This window comes from Coregonus lavaretus, assembly GCF_964263955.1.
Source record: "Coregonus lavaretus genome assembly, chromosome: 28".
Taxonomy (NCBI): Eukaryota; Metazoa; Chordata; class Actinopteri; order Salmoniformes; family Salmonidae; genus Coregonus; species Coregonus lavaretus.
Genome location: NC_140015.1, coordinates 36,387,049 through 36,404,580, shown reverse-complemented (window position 1 = coordinate 36,404,580; position 17,532 = coordinate 36,387,049). Strand labels below are relative to the sequence as shown.

The 17,532-nt window shown below is 39.9% G+C and overlaps 1 protein-coding gene across 1 annotated transcript; it reads left to right on the top strand.

The window, feature by feature from the left end:
- The first annotated feature begins 592 nt into the window (after nucleotides 1–592).
- On the top strand, nucleotides 593–13,928 carry LOC311103462 (5-hydroxytryptamine receptor 3A-like). Its single transcript, XM_084145031.1, has 10 exons — nucleotides 593–637; nucleotides 744–818; nucleotides 5,444–5,712; nucleotides 5,826–5,870; nucleotides 6,309–6,415; nucleotides 6,644–6,813; nucleotides 8,191–8,312; nucleotides 8,476–8,686; nucleotides 11,755–11,904; nucleotides 13,552–13,928. The coding sequence occupies exons 2-10, from the start codon at nucleotides 758–760 to the stop codon at nucleotides 13,809–13,811; spliced, it is 1,395 nt and encodes a 464-aa protein (XP_084001157.1). The 5' UTR covers nucleotides 593–637; nucleotides 744–757; the 3' UTR covers nucleotides 13,812–13,928.
- The last annotated feature ends 3,604 nt before the right edge of the window (nucleotides 13,929–17,532 follow it).

The window sequence follows — 17,532 nt, the reverse complement described above, 5'->3', positions numbered from 1 at the left end:
AAACAGTATTACATCAGTCAGAGTTACTCTCTAATTTAAACTGTGGGTAGGTTCAGATGTCCAGACAATTAGTCCACAACCAGCTGTCAAAACAAGCTGCTTTATGAACCACCAGTGAGGAGTTAGCAACCTTTCTCCATTACCCAGAGAGGAAGCAGTACCACTGAAACCACAATGCTTTGTCTTTTTTTCAAATAAACCAACTCAATCCCTTTTGTATTATTGTATGTATGAAGTCTGTATGCTCAACAATATGATAATAGCCTACGGTCCTATTGAGGTCCAGTTTAACATACAGCCAACTGTAGGGTTTAATGGCAGGTGGAGGTACAGTATATCCCCTTCTGACCAGTCACAAATAGTAATTACCAGTCTGTTGTGGTTGTTTACACAAGATGGTGAAATGAATCCTGGAAGGTTAATTTAAAAACTCATTATTTTGGGATTATAGCCAAGCACATCCTGTACAATAACGAGGATCATATTCACATGTAGACAGTTTGTAGGGGTGTGTATGTTCTCGTGGAAGTCTGCTGTGACAAAATGTCCCAGAGCAGCCTTTATAAGGGTCATCCCAGGTGTGTTACTGGCTAGAGAGGACAGGAGAAGGCAAGTGGTGATCACTAAGCAGCTAAAGGTAGGTTTTCAGTCCTTCTTCTAACAGTTTCATTAGAGGAAACTCGTCTTAATTTCTCCTAAGACTGTATACCAATGTCCAACTGACTCTATATGCTTTGGGACAGGAGGACATGCAGGAATGAGACCCATGGACCACAGCAAGCTGAAATGTTGTCTCTTCTCCCTACTCTTGTTAACAGGTAAGATATTGGGCTCCATTTTACTCTTCTTAAAACAGGCGCGAATTGCGCTAGAATAATGTAATCTTTGTTCCTATTAGCAGATATGAAGTAAACAGTGTACATTTTTTTTATTATATGCGATTGCAAGCTGCAAAATTAATAACATTTTTATTTTCATTGTCTGTCACAAACAGATGATATTATTAAAGTCATGAAAAAAATTCTAACAATGAAAAATAAAATAAATATAACCCAGCTAGCACATTTGGTTCCTTGGATGTTGTGGGAACGTATGTTTTTGGTTTCACATTGGTTGTGGGAACACAGCCATACGTTTACTGACTGGTAAAACCGAACGTTTTTTAAATGTTCTAAGAACATAAGTGAAACTTTTATTTTTAGGTTGCAGGAAGGTTCTGATACCGTTTTACTCTGGTTCCTTGAAAGTTTTCCTGGGAGTTCTTTAAAAAAAATTATATCTAATATATTTTATTAAATATGCAGACAGGCAGATTAAAAGTAAGTTTACATTGTAATACTTCTGACAGCCAACTTTCTAGCTCCGCCCATAACTTTTGGACTTTATAGCATGGATTATTGAGTCATTTTAGTAATACGTTTTACACTTAAGACATGACTCTGAATTTGTTCATTTTTTCTCTTGTATAATAATTTATATACTTTAGTTTATACTGGATTAAGCATACATTTTCATCAACTGTAATTTTGTTAGTTATGCTCCAACATTCCCTCCATCTTGTGCCAACATCAGTTCTTTTTAAGTCTTGGTTCCAATAGTTTTAAGAGATTGTTAGTTGGATATGCTCTCTGCAATGTTTTGTATATCTTTCCTATCATATGAACATCCTTTTCTGACTCAAATAAGATTCCCTCAAGGTTGCTCTGATGTCTAAAAGATTTCAAATCGAAATTTCGTGATATGTAACTTTTAAGTTGCATGTATTTGAAAATATCTACATTGGACAGTCCAAAATTGCATTTTATTCTGTCATGGAAATAAATGTATTTCCTGTTACCAAGTCATTTACGGTTTCCATTCCTTTAGATTTCTATATAGACCAATTTATCGATGAATTCTGAAAAGCTATCCAAGGATTGTTCCATAGGTTTGTGTTTTTAGGGAGTGATATTGGTTCTTGTAGAATACGTTTAATTTTCTTCCATATTGTTATAGTGTTCTTAACTATGAAGTTGTTAATGTTCTTAGCTTTATCCTTTTGAAAATAGACAAAAACAAAAAGAAAATACTCTTGGGATGAGCATGCGCATCTTCAATATGTACCCATTGTTCCTCTTTAGTGCATTTAACTATATGTTGCAAGTAAAAAGCCTTTGGTAGCGAGTTGATACAATTCCAAGTCTGGAAGGTTAAAACCACCCTCCGACTTAGGAAGATATAAAACGTTCCTTTTTATTCTACGAATTTTATTTGCCCATATAAAGTGGTGTTGTGACCGAGTATACTTTTTTAAAGAATGTCTTTAGTGGGGAAATTGGTATTACCGAAAATAAACACCAAAACTTTAGAATCCATACCATTCTGAAGAGGTTTATTCTACATGTAAGATTTTTGGGAAGATTGTTCCATTTAATTAGATCTGCTTTCATATTGTTGTGGAATAAAGTTATCTTTATATAATTGTTGTTTGTTGTCACTTATTAACCATCCTAAGTTTTTCATATTTTTTTGTGGTTCACTTAAAGGATTGCTGTAGATCGTGAGTTATTCATGACATTTTCCTATTGCCATTATTTAGTTTTTTCCATGTACATTTTATATCCTGAGATTTTAGAGTATTCTGAAATTATGTTTAGCAAAGGGGGCATTGAGTTTTCAAAATTGGTCATGTATATCATGAGATCATCTGCAAATAAGTTGAGTCTATATTCATGTTTACCAATACTGATACTTGTTAAGTTTGGGTCCTGTCTTTCTGCAAGCGGTTCAATTGCCAGTGCTAACAGGAGAGGGGAGAGGGGACATCCCTGATTTGTGCCCCTTTCTAAAGAATTTCATCAGATAATGTATTATTTGTGTATATTTTTGCTTCATGACATTCATATAACATTTTTATTAAATGTATTATTTCAGCTGGAAAGTTGAAAGCTTCGAAGGTTTTGCTGGAATGAAAATTAGATTATTTTGAGGTTTTTGTATAACTTCCTTAAAATTGTTAACTGAATGTTTCAAAAATACTTTTAATAACACTTCTAGTTTATTTTGGGTTAACTTTTTTGAACACAGATAGGACACATGGGAATTCATTTCCTTAGGCATTAATCATGCAAACACATTTTTTGTGACACTGCATCAGTGAGATTCAAATGTTCTCTATTCATGGAATTAGTCCACTGTGACACCAGGATGGAGCTAGCATGCCATATTTTTTTACTCATATAACAGACCCCATTTCAAAGGTAACAAGCACTGATTAAGATCAGGTGTGGCCAATTAGTGGATGCGGCCAACACACCTGAACACAAGGTAGAGGAAAGAGTTTTGTTGACGCTGAGAAGGAAATGTACAGTGGGGGAAACAAGTATTTAGTCAGCCACCAATTGTGCAAGTTCTCCCACTTAAAAAGATGAGAGAGGCCTGTCATTTTCATCATAGGTACACATCAACTATGACAGACAAATTGAGAAAAAAAAATCAAGAAAATCACATTGTAGGATTTTTAATGAATTTATTTTCAAATTATGGTGGAAAATAAGTATTTGGTCACCTACAAACAAGCAAGATTTCTGGCTCTCACAGACCTGTAACTTCTTCTTTAAGAGGCTCCTCTGTCCTCCACTCGTTACCTGTATTAATGGCACCTGTTTGAACTTGTTATCAGTATAAAAGACACCTGTCCACAACCTCAAACAGTCACACTCCAAACTCCACTATGGCCAAGACCAAAGAGCTGTCAAAGGACACCAGAAACAAAATTGTAGACCTGCACCAGGCTGGGAAGACTGAATCTGCAATAGGTAAGCAGCTTGGTTTGAAGAAATAAACTGCGGGAGCAATTATTAGGAAATGGAAGACATACAAGACCACTGATAATCTCCCTCGATCTGGGGCTCCACGCAAGATCTCACCCCGTGGGGTCAAAATGATCACAAGAACGGTGAGCAAAAATCCCAGAACCACACGGGGGGACCTAGTGAATGACCTGCAGAGAGCTGGGACCAAAGTAACAAACGCCTACCATCAGTAACACACTACGCCACCAGGGACTCAAATCCTGCAGTGCCAGACGTGTCCCCCTGCTTAAGCCAGTACATGTCCAGGCCCGTCTGAAGTTTGCTAGATTGCATTTGGATGATCCAGAAGAGGATTGGGAGAATGTCATATGGTCAGATGAAACCAAAATATAACTTTTTGGTAAAAACTCAACTCGTCGTGTTTGGAGGACAAAGAATGCTGAGTTGCATCCAAAGAACACCATACCTACTGTGAAGCATGGGGATGGAAACATCATGCTTTGGGGCTGTTTTTCTGCAAAGGGACCAGGACGACTGATCCGTGTAAAGGAAAGATTGAATGGGGCCATGTATCGTGAGATTTTGAGTGAAAACCTCCTTCCATCAGCAAGGGCATTGAAGATGAAACGTGGCTGGGTCTTTCAGCATGACAATGATCCCAAACACATCGCCCGGGCAACGAAGGAGTGGCTTCGTAAGAAGCATTTCAAGGTCCTGGAGTGGCCTAGCCAGGCTCCAGATCTCAACCCCATAGAAAATATTTGGAGGGAGTTGAAAGTCCGTGTTGCCCAGCGACAGCCCCAAAACATCACTGGTCTAGAGGAGATCTGCATGGAGGAATGGGCCAAAATACCAGCAACAGTGTGTGAAAACCTTGTGAATACTTACAGAAAACGTTTGACCTGTGTCATTGCCAACAAAGGGTATATAACAAAGTATTGAGAAACTTTTGTTATTGACCAAATACTTATTTTCCACCATAATTTGCAAATAAATTCATAAAAAATCCTACAATGTGATTTTCTGGAGAAAAAAAATCTCATTTTGTCTGTCATAGTTGACATGTACCTATGATGAAAATTACAGGCCTCTCTCATCTTTTTAAGTGGGAGAACTTGCAAAATTGGTGGCTGACTAAATACTTATTTTCCCCACTGTATATGTTTTTAGATAACAATCTTAGAACATTCTCTGAACATTAAAATGTTTTCCTTGTTGTTTTTATAGAACATTTTCTTAACTTTCTGAGAATGGAATATATTTTTTTAAAGAATATTCTTAGAACATTCCAAAGCCAAGCAACTATCCTGCACCATTCCCAGAACAGTTGTGGGAAGGTTGTATGCAAAATAACCATAGAACAACCGTGCACTTACCAAGCTCTAAGAAACATATTGTTCTCAGAACGTTGCGGATAATGGACTAGTGATAGAGTATCAGGTTTAGATACTGTATATAGAGAGCATGATCACTTTTCACAGTGAGTCACTACTATGAAGACATGCTACAACCTTCTCATTTCATTTTGACTGTGTTAGTAATTTATTGTACTGTGTTGAACTATTGGAAAGGATCTTTGGTTCCTAGAAAAGCGCTATATAAATCCAATGTTATATTCTGAAATTAAATACCCATCTCTGGTTCCACAGTATCTTCATCAGGCACTCTATCCAACGCAGCAATTACTACTATCCAGCCACTATCTAATACAGCCAGTGTAGTCCAACCATCCAACACAGCCAACGCAGGCCAATCATCAAACACAGCCACTTCATCCAGTGCAACCACACCATCCTGTACGACACGTCGATGTCTGGCCAGCATGCTGATTGCGAAAGAAGCTCTGAGTCAGCCACAGTCTCGACGGTGCATCTCAATTATTCGTGTGCCGTTAATAGTGTACGAAACTCTGTCTGTCGTAAGTCCCTTTCTGTTCCTTTTAATTTAGTTTTGTACAATGTGATGAGTTTCAGAGATAACCTATTGACATTTCTATCATTATGTGATGATGAATTATTCTCTTCCTAATAGGACACAAAAAACCTCCGCTTCGAGAGTCGTCTGGAAGTCCCGCTGGTATGTACACTCTTAGATAAAAAGGTGCTATCTAGAACCTATAAGGGTTATTCGGCTGTCCCCATAGGAGAACCCTTTGAAGAACCCTTTTTGGTTCCAGGTAGAACCATTTTGGGAACAGAGGGTTCTACCTGGAACATTTTTTAAAACATTTTAGTCATTTTAGCAGACACTCTTATCCAGAGCGACTTACAGTTAGTGAGTGCATACATTTTTATACTGGCCCCCCGTGGGATACGAACCCACAACCCTGGCGTTGCAAGTGCCATGCTCTACCAACTGAGCTACAGGGGACTTAAAGGGTTGTCCTATGGGGACAGCCGAATAACCCTTTTGGAACCCCTTTTTCTAAGAGTGTACGCACAAAACATCCAGGGAGACATTTAAGTAAATGTGACATTTTGTAATACTACTCATGATTATGATTCTAAACTACAGTCTTGGGAAGACCCTGACTTATCATGGGACACATCAGTCTATCATCATGATATGGTGGTCCTGCCTGTCAGCAAAATCTGGACTCCTGATCTCCATGTGACTAATGGGTGAGTCCACTTACAACAGAATACAATAGCCTGTTATGTTTATATATATTTTTTTCGTTTAGATTTTATAATATTAGTCAATTTATGTGTGATCTTTTAAATAGCGAGTGAAACATGGACAGAATTAGAGATACAGTACTAATATGTTTTGATTGGCCAAATGTTTAGGTGTGACAGTTTTAGTATATCAATCCTCAGTTGTCTGTCCTCAACCTCTCGTGTCTAAAGAGTGCAAACAACGATGAAGCACGGCAACAAGGATTTGCTGGTGCACAGCAATGGGACCGTAGAGCACATGGTCATCATGAATACTGTGGTGGGCTGTGAGGTCAATCTATACAATTACCCCTTCGCTTCAGATTTCTGCGCCATCGCCCTTAATGTGTGGGCAATTAGTGGTAAGTGCATCATTTCAAACCTAATTTTGCCTGCTAAACGGCTCTTGCACACAATTACTTACCAAAGATCTTACTAACCAAAAACAACAACAACAAAATGTTTGTCTGTATAGCCTAATGCAATTTAGTATATAATGCATTTCAGTTTATTTGTCGTTGTCACGTTCGTTGACAGACGGGTCAGACCAAGGCGCACCGTGATATACGTACATGTTTATTTAAACTGAATAAACACCACGACAAAACAATAAACGTTTAGAAGGTAGTACAGAAAACAAACCTTACACGGAGCAAGATCCCACAACTAGACAGTGCCAATAGGTCCCCAATCAGAGACAACGAGCGACAGCTGCCTCTGATTGGGAACCACACCGGCCAACATAGAAATACACATACTAGATAATAAACATAGAAAACGCTCAACAAAGAATATACACACCCTGACTCAACATTTAGCGTCCCCTGAGTCAGGGCGTGACAGTCGTCTTTGGAATTTTCGATGCATCCTGACTGTCTAGTATTTATTTAGGTGCTTGTTAGTGGGCTGGACACAGTGGGGCCATACTTGCGAACATTATAGAACATTTTAGTTAAAGTTTAAGCATCAGACAATTGTTGACGTAGTTGTACGTGATCAAAGGCTGCATGATAGCTGTTCCCATTACATAACCTGGCAGATTTAGCCATATGCTAACCTCACCAGGTGGCAGTGATTATTTCCTGTAACAAATTCCACATCAGCCTATCAAAGATCTTAAACTTTTTTGTTGTTTCCCCTACTACAGATTGTATCTTTAACTAAAGTTAACTTCCAAATTAATTAAGTTAAATTCATAAGTTAAGAACAAATAAGAATTATATTAACAACATAACAGATGCAAGCTATAATTTTTTTGTATAGCCTAGTTCAAGGCAGTAGCGTGAAATAGAAAAATGTGTGGGTAAATGGTAAGCTTTAGCCTAGCCTCAAAGCAGAAGTTCAGGATTTTACAACTTGATGTTAGATGGTTCTTCACCCTAAAAGTAGTATGGGCCAGGAGAAACTGTAATCCATGGTTCGGTTTTCTCTGAACAAACTTCAGCTAACTTTAGCCACCGCTAACAAAAAATCAATGCGAGTGATAGGGGCAATCATGCAATTGTCAAAATGTCCATTGTATAAAAGTTACTTTTTATTTGTGTGGTAGTTTTTCCACCTCCTCCTGAGAACCAAGATAAAAGTGAACCAAGAGCCAAAAATCAAGGAATGAACCAAACCAAACATTTTGTGAATCATTACACCCATAATGCCTATTGATATAAACAAAAACAATTTTGTTATAAGCTGTGGTATGATCTTTGAGTGAGTGAACTAGTATAAAAGATCTGCTTTTCCAGGATGTGGCATGTTCCTAACCTTTGGGAATGTGAGCAAAACTAGCGCAAACCGCGGGGACTGGCTAACCGAGGCAGTGGAACTCAATGCTAAAGGAGGCAGAGATGATCGCAACTATCTATGGGTTAGTGAGTGCTCCTCGTGATTATTTTTTTTTTGGGGACATATAAAGATACCTTACTCTTCCTATTTTTAAGGGCATAGATTAAAAAACATTTACAGTCAAAGACAATACATTTACTCAAAAACAAATTATTTCTGCCTGGCTTACCTGTCTGACTTCACAGGTGTCGCTGAAAATGCGGCCCGAAACCCCGTTTCTGTCCCTGGTCCTGCCCAGCATACTGATCATCTTGGCTGATGTGGTGAGCTTTGCCCTGCCGCTGGGAGAGAGCAAGCGCATCCCCTTCAAGGTTAAACTGGTTCTCAGCTTCATCATGTTCGTCAACATCCTCAAGGACCTTCTGCCCGGAGGAGGCCAGTGCAGCCCCATCATCCGTGAGTATCCTGTGTGTAATGCACCAGAATGAAACAGCATTTTGTTATAACGGGTGTGTATGTAACGGAGTTATAGAGCGACTGCACCCTAAAAACCAACACATTCCTTTGTAGACGGCCTATCTGGCATTGATATGAGTCAGAAACATTTATTCTATTGTAGGAGAATTTTTGTCATAAAATCAGCCTATTCCAAAACTGAGTTTGGTACCAGAGTGCGTCAAAACGTAAATGATGGTTGGGTTTGGATTCCAATCATGTCAACAATTCATGCCCCCTTTTGCCCAGGTGGCACCGTGTTGTTTGTGGAAGATTGGGCAAGTTCGTTTTGCCTGGTTGTCCTGCGTAGCTCAGGTAGAGCATGGTGCTTGCAACGCCAGGGTTGTGGGTTTGATTCCCACGGCGGACCAGTATAAAAAAAGAATAATATGAAAATGTATGCATTCACTACTGTAAGTCGCTCTGGATAAGAGCGTCTGCTAAATGACGAAAAATGTCAAATGCAATTGACTGGTAGAAAATGAACCAATGGAATGGTTGTAAATTAGCAATCCCGCCCACCCGGGCTTGGATGTAGCCAGCTTGCTTTCAATAATGTTTCTACTCAAACTGGCTAGCCAAATGATCCCTGCTAGCTAACTAACTACCCACTGGGCACAGACATCAATTCAATGTCTATTCCATGTTGGTTCAACGTAATTTCATTGAAATGACGTGGAAACAACGTTGATTCAACCAATGTGTGCCCAGTGGGAAGCTAACTAGTTTCAAGTCAGATTTGCAAATTAAGCAGCTAGCGAGCTAGAAAACATGACAACAACATTGTCTATATTCTAGGGCAAAAATTACAGTTCAAATAAGAAAATCAGTCAATTGAAGTAAATTCATTAGGCCCTAATCTATGGATTTCACATGACTGGGAATACAGATATGCATCTGTTGGTCACAGATACCTTTTTTTTTTTTAAGTAGGGGTGTGGATCAGAAAACCAGTCAGTATCTGGTGTGACCACTATTTGCCTCATGCAGCGCGACACATCTCCTTCACATAGAGTCGGTCAGGCTGTTGATTGTGGCCTGTGGAATGTTGTCCCACTCCTCTTCAATGGCTGTGCAAAGTTGCTGGATATTGGCGGGAACTGGAACGTGCTGTTGGAACACACATTGATCCAGAGCATCCCAAACATGCTCAATGGGTGACATGTCTGGTGAGAATGCAGGTCATGGAAGAACTGGGACATTTTCAGCTTCCAGGAATTGTGTCCAGATCCTTGCGACATGGGGCAGTGCATTATCATACTGAAACATGAGGTGATGGTGGCAGTTGAATGGCACGACCATGGGCCTCAGGATCTCGTCACTGTATCTCTGTGTATTCAAATTGCCATCAATAAAATGCAATTGTGTTTATTTTCCGTTGCTTATGCCTGCCCATACCATAACCCCACCGCCACCATGAGGCACTCTGTTCACAACGTTGCAAACCGCTCACCCACACAACGCCAAACACGCTGTCTGCCATCTGCCCGGTACAGCTGAAACCAGGATTCATTCGTGAAGAGCACACTTCTCCAGCATGCCAGTGGCCATCGAAGGTGAGAATTTGCCCACTGAAGTCGGAAAAAACTGCAGTCATGTTAACACCCTGGTGAGGATGACGAGCACGCAGATGAGCTACCCTGAGACTGTTTCTGACAGTTTGTGCAGAAATTCTTCGGTTGTGCAAACCCACCATTTCATCAGCTGTCCGGGTGGCTCATCTCAGACCATTATGGGATCAGCCATCTTGCTTAAGGGGGAGATGTGGCGATATGCTGATATCTACAGTATCTAATGATGATATGTCAAGTTCATAAACTGACATGCACAGTACAACCTGTGATGTTCTATACTGAACAAAAATATAAACGCAACATGTAAAGTGTTGGTCCCATGTTTCATGAGCTGAAATCAAAGATCCCAGAAATGTTCCACCCGCACAAAAAGCTTATTTCTCTAAAATGTTGTGCACAAATTTGTTTACATCCCTGTTAGTGAGCATTTCTCCTTTGCCAAGATAATCCATCCACCTGACAGGTGTGGCATATCAAGAAGCTGATGAAACAGTATGATAATTCCACAGGTGCAGCTTGTGCTGGGGACAATAAAAGGCCACTCTAAAATGTGCAGTTTTGTCACAACACAATGTGTTGTAGGACCGCTGAGCTGACTGAAGACCGCTGCATTCAACTCGCAGTAATTGATATCGTTTCCAAGGTAACATGTATTTACATGAAGTGATGTAACGTTGAACTAAGTTGTAGGGTCTTTTCGCAGCAAGGTTTTGTAGAATGAGTGTCTCATGAAACATTCCAGACACTGGTTCTTGGCATACTTTTGATTTGACAGAGAAATATATGCCAGCTAAGGTAAGACAGGCTAGCCAGCTCCCCCCCCCCCCAGCTTGGCTAAACATATGTTCAACACAAAATATTATCTATTCGCCTCTTCTCTACTTTAGCCTACACATAGAGCTGAATTAGATGACCATCTTGAGATGGCGAGTCACTCAGGTGGGGTGAAGTTCTCAACTTCAAAACGTCTCGCCATAGCAAAGCTAGCTTAGTTTACCTTGCTGTCACTACACTAACGTTACTACCCTTTTATGTAATTGAATGGCAAAGACACACCCAAGAAACACCCACATCCAACCACACCCCAAAGATAACTTTTGTTTGGCTTCAGTCATGGCCGCTAGCATTTTATGAGACAAATCTAAAACGAGGCCAAATCAGGACGTTCAGCCGCCCTTTAAGAATGTGCAGTAAGCTCACTCCACAGCTAGCTTGAAATGTTGCCAAGAGAGCTATCAAATTTGATATTTTTCTATAGCACAATTGGTTGGCACGTTGTCAAGGAGGACGGCCGATGTTTGTGAGCAGAGGATCACTAGTTCGAGCCCAGTGTGTTACAGGGACAGTAAAGGAAGCTATACTGTTAGCAGCACACTGACATCGGTTTCATGTATACAGCACCTCTCTGCCACCATATAACACTCACACATCTCTCTCTCTTGTTGTTCTCCATAGGAAAGCACTTCTGTTTCTGTTTGGTCATCCTGGTGTTGAGCATGTTGCAGTCTATGGTGCTCACACGTCTGGCTAAGTGTGGCACTCTCTGGCCCTGCAGCCGCTCCAAGTCCAAAGACTCACCGCATAAAGACACAGACAATGAAGAGGGTAAACTTTTTAATTCTTCTGTCATCTCAGTTACCCACAGAGCAAGATATATTTTTCTGGTTGCCAAAGAAGACGTTAACAAAACGTCCTTATTAGGGCTGTCAGAGTTAAGCAGTTAACTCGAGTTAACTTTTGGTAATTTTTCGTGCACTATCATTTTTTGTTTTGTTTGATTAATCGCATTGTCTAAAAGGGTTGAAAATACACTGAAAACATCCCAAATACATAACCTATACTGCAAAAATGTACAATGCCATGTAAAAATAAGTTGATATTGAGGTGAAATAAAATGTGCTTTCTCAATTTACCAAATTTAACAAACTGTTATTTTGACAAAATCAAGACATTCATATTTTTGTAATGTTCTTTTTTTTGTATAAAAAAATTACAGCTCACTTTGGAGCAAATTTGGAATGTCATTTTTTCTCTCTAATTAATTGTTTGACAGCCCTAGTCCTTATACAACCCTTTATAACCTGACCATAATGTCATAATGACTTTACTGCAACCAGTTTTACTGGGTAACCCATTAATCCTAAAAGCGCCAACAAGGGTACATTTTGACCCCAAGTGGTAAAAAAAAAATATAATATTTAACCTTTTTTTGATCCTTCTGACATTTTTGGACTTTGCCAAGCAACTAGTTACCACCAAAATAACGCAATTTATTATGATTTCTGTGTTAATATGGAGGAATGAAAAATAATACATATTTTGTTTACTAGATTCAATAGACTCAATAGTAAACTTTGTGATAAAATCCCCAAATTTGGAATAGAGGTAGATGTATGTACTCTAAAAAGATATAGATATGGAGCGAACCCAGATTTGGCCCCTTGGGGGCGTGGCAGCTACTATAACTAAAAAATTACAACAAATTCAAATACACATTTAGCTTCCAGTCAATGTCTCTATACCAAGTCGAGAGAGTCTAATCTTTCAGATGCAATTTGAACTGAATTGATAGCCCATAGCATTCCAAGGTTAGAGCTAAAAGTCTGATTATCGGCCATACTGGTGGCCATCGTAGGTCGTACCAGATTTAGCTCAATCTGCAATTTCTCAGCCTCTGAGTATCACAGAAACACAACACTTTGAATGAATAACAGACAAATGTTCATAACAAGTGGCTATGGATGAAATGTATCGAAATATCTGTTCAAAACATGAAAAACATACAGATGTTTATTTTGAAACGGCAAATGTGAATATAAATGTGTGATTTTGTAAAGATATATGCTTATTTTGGGGAATTTAAACCATTTTACTTGTGTTACAAAAGGTTAATAAAAGAAAAAGTGTTACTGTTTGACTGTTTATTTTTGCCATTCAATTTGGGGTCAAATATGACCCCTGTTGGCGCTTTTAGGAGTCTAAATATTTGGGCACTTTTAGGGTTAAAGAAAATCATCACCATAAACAAGTCAAAAGGTATTTTATTAATGCACAACCATTCTTACCCTTTAGCTGCAGTTAAAGCATGCAGTTGACGTCTTCCCAGCATATTTTCTTGTTACCATCATTTGTCTCGCCAGCTACTCCATTTGATGTTTAATCTGTCACTGAAAACTATGTCCTGAGTGGTTTTTACAAAATTATGCTATATTAATTGTTATCATTTTTTTTTCTCTCATTTAATTTGTCTAGAATCCAGGCCTGATATTACTGTCATCAAACTGAAAGCCTCAGAGGAAGAGAAGAATTCACCCCTCCTGAAGGTGGTGAAGTTTCTCAACAAAATGGCTGCACAAGACCAGAAAAAAGTTAGACACCATCGCTTTGCCAACAAAGTGGACTTGATCTGTTTCTGTATCTATCTCACCATCCTCATTGTTTATACAGCCGTCATTTTATATTTCTCCTTTGGTTCTCGATGTGAGATCGACCATTTAGAATTCTGGCATTAAATTATTCATTTGCTTTTAACAACAATATTTAAAGAAATGTTGGTCTATTTGTGTCTTCACAAATCTTGCATGTTTTTTTTGTTTCTGGATGAAAATAAATACGTGTGTATTCTTCAGTAGAACTTTAACAATATTTATTTCAATATGTTTAAAACTAGCCAGTCATGTGGAATAATACATTTCTCAATTAGAACTCTAAATTTAGCTGCAAGCAGCAATGAACAGGTTTCACAGGATGACACAGGAGGTACAGTGCGGCCATATTTGAATACAGCAATTATTTTCTCAAAAACCATTCAAGACTGATGTAATGAGCCTAAGTGGGATGTTCAGTGGATAAACTAATGCGTTGAACATATGTCTGAAAACTAACTAGTTGCCAGTTATTGATACCCGTGGCGTAAACATGTCTAACCAGTTTGCTAATGTACCCTGTGTGCCAATGAGCTCACGAGTCTAGCTACAATTTAGTCAGTAGCTATCCTTATAAATATGGTGGTTACTGGATAAACTACCTATGAGTTGAACATATTTGGCTGAAAATGAACTAATAGCCAGTTGTTGTTGCCCATGGTGGAACCATCTAACCCGCAGGCTCCTGAAGCCCCCATGAGCTCCCGAGTTTTGAAGCAATCTGCTAGCGTCACAAATTAGCATTTAGCTAGCGAGCTGAGCTGTTTTACAACAAACTGGCTGAGATGACTCACATGCTAGCAAACCCTGCTCAGGGACAATGTTAATGGGATGCGGGAATGTTGTCTTTTAATTGTACAGGGATACTGTAATGAATACTCAGGGAGAAAAAAGTGTAGGTTCACGCGCAGAGCGAGGCAGGTGTTTATTTCGCCTTCGCAAAAGGCAGGAATCATGGTCACAGGCAGGCAATGGTCTAACACAGGTAGGCAAACAAGCAGGAGAATCAAAAACTAGCACTGAAGGCTATTACTGGTTCTCACAAACAAGCTATGAAAAGGCTTAGTAGAGTCAAAACAAACAATACCTCACAAGGCACAAACCGAATGAACTGAACTAAATAAGGAGCTAATGAGACCAGGGCCCGTATCCTTAAAGATTCTGAGAATCCTCTCAGAGAGCTCCTAACTTAACCTAAAAATTCCTTGCCAGGAGCCAAGTGATTCCAGAACATTTTCAGTGAACTCTGAGCCAGGAATGGATGAAAAATCCTATCTTAGTGAGGAGGTGTGGTTGACCCCGTTGCTAGGTATGAGTCATCATTTCAAAAGCCGTGATTGGTTGATCCTACAAGTTTGATGAAAATGAACTTTTGGTGATAATGAGCAAAGGATGTACCCTCAAATCAATAAACATAATTATACACTCTAATCTTATGCAGACTATAATTGTAAATAATATTTCACATTCAAGAAAATATCTGGAAAATGAATAGTAAGCTGTAGGGGTTATAGCCTAACATTAGAATCTAAAATATGTGAAAACTTAAGCTCATTACACCCTGTTCAAATAATGATTTGTGTCTCATTTGCTCATATTAATATCCTAGCTGGCATATTTTGTACTTTCACTTCCATATGGACCCCATTGAAAACAAGATGGCCTATCTCAAGGGGCTGTCCTTAATGAAGTAGAAATTGCAACGTTACAACTCAGTGTGAACTTAACGAGGGTAACACAGCTCAGCTTTTAACAATGTCTGTGATTGCTGGCTGGTCTATTTATGAAGGCTTGTTAACAAATATCCTACAAACACAGAAAATGGAGAAAAAAAGGAATCGCAAGCCGAACTGGACTGAGGAGCAAGGTTTGTTGCTGGCCCAGTTGGTGAACGAACATAAAGGTATGTTACGAGGAAAATTTGACCCAACTGTCACTAGCCAAGGCAAGAGGCGCGCCTGGGACACAATATCCCAAACAATCAATGCCTCTTTTCCACTGGTGGTGCGGACAGGCGACGATTGTGAGAAAAGGTGGTATGTGCTGCAGTCCAAGGCAAAAGATGAGATTGCAGCACACAAGCGGGAATCCTCACTCACAGGTGAGCAAAATACTATGGCCTACCACATAATCTGGCAATTTGCTCCTGCTGGCAAAGTTAATTTACATGCCTAAGTACTGTGTTCATTGACTGTTTCTTTCTAGGGGGTGGACCACCTGCAAAGCGGCTGTCCCAGGTGGCCGACACTGTCTTTCAAGTCCTGGGACACTCTGAGGTCAGTGTCACCGGGCTGCCAACAGGCATTGACAGGTCAATGATGCAGGCCCTTGAAATGCAGCAAAGGTAGGACACAGGGTTATTCATATCAACAGTGTTTATTCATTGCAGAAGCCATTTCATGTGTTATCCATGCTCATTGTATTAAATTAATTTAATCAAAACAATAATTAAACAAGGCCTATGTATTTCTGTAGCATGGAGCCATCACAAGAACCGGGCCCATCAAGTTTGCCGCCTGAACCATCTGCAGCTGCTACTCAGGATAGCCCGGCGGATCAAACACCATTCCCATCCGCAGCACCTGCTCCGTCAGCATCCCTGCAGGAGAGAAGATTGCAACTCACAATTGATGTGTTTGAACAACAAAAAAAAGTCCTTTCCCTTCAGGAGGAGTACTACCGCCTTAAAATTGAACACCTAAAAAATAAACCATTTAGAGATTGTGTTCTGTGTCTTGCATTTAACAGTTGCAGGTGATGTGCAGTAAAACTGTGGTAGTTCTTAATACCATCACAAGTTCTCAAATGACATGGGGCTACAGCTTGCCTGAAATGTAAATTTGTGAAGTTTGCCCTGTAAGGCAGTCCACTCTGGGCTAGGTTCCCCTGTGGAATGTGAATATCTTCTTCACCACCATCCTCATCGTTGTCTCCATCCTCATCGCCATCCTCCAGAGGTTCTGCAATCTGTCTAACCTTGCAAATATTGTGTAATATTGCACAGGCTATGATGAGTTTGCTGACTTTTTCAGGCCTCAGCCGCACCTCTCCGTGGAGAACATGAAAGCGCCTCTTAAGCTGGCCTATGCCACGCTCCACCACCGCTCTTGTTGTCTTGTGGGCCCTACAATAGAATACAGACCTTTAATTATTTGATGGAAATATTGCACTACTTGGATGCTCTAACATATTGCTTGCATTTCATTTCCATGATTTTTGTATTGTTTGGCTTACCTGTTATAGTTTAGTTGGGGCCCTTGGCGTGGCTGGAGGTAAGGTGTAAGGAGCCATGGTTTGCATGGGTAGCCACTGTCCCCTAACAAGTGGCAATTAGCTGGCACATAGCGTCTCTCAAAAAGCTGTCTGATGCCACTCTCGGAGAGCATTCTCGCATCATGTGTGGAGCCTGGCCATTTAGCCACAATGTCCAAAATCTTCCAGGCCGCATTGAACACTATTTGCACATTGATGCTGTGGAAATTCTTCCTGTTAACAAAGACAGCCTCGTCCTCTGATGGCGCAATTATTCTCACATGTGTTCCATCAATTACACCCACAACGCCAGGGAATCCTGCAATGTCCATAAATGCCCTTTTATGTGTGTGTAAAGTGCGGGCATCCAGCGGGAATGAAACAAATTGTGTCACAATATTAGGTTGTGACAAAGCTGTCAGTGTTTGGGTGATGACTCTGCTGACGGAGGATTGGGACAGACCCAAGTCATCACTGCTGCATTGTTGCATTTTCCCTGTTGCCAAATACCTCAGGGTTGTGATTACTTTCTTCTCCGGTGTAATAGCGTTGTGGC

Bases quoted from the DNA above. Each gene is read 5' to 3' on its own strand.
- LOC311103462 (XM_084145031.1), top strand. From the start codon at position 758: ATGAGACCCATGGACCACAGCAAGCTGAAATGTTGTCTCTTCTCCCTA. The intron at 5,713-5,825 runs GTAAGTCCCTTT...TCTTCCTAATAG, and splicing joins TGTACGAAACTCTGTCTGTC to GACACAAAAAACCTCCGCTT. The intron at 5,871-6,308 runs GTATGTACACTC...TCTAAACTACAG, and splicing joins GTCGTCTGGAAGTCCCGCTG to TCTTGGGAAGACCCTGACTT.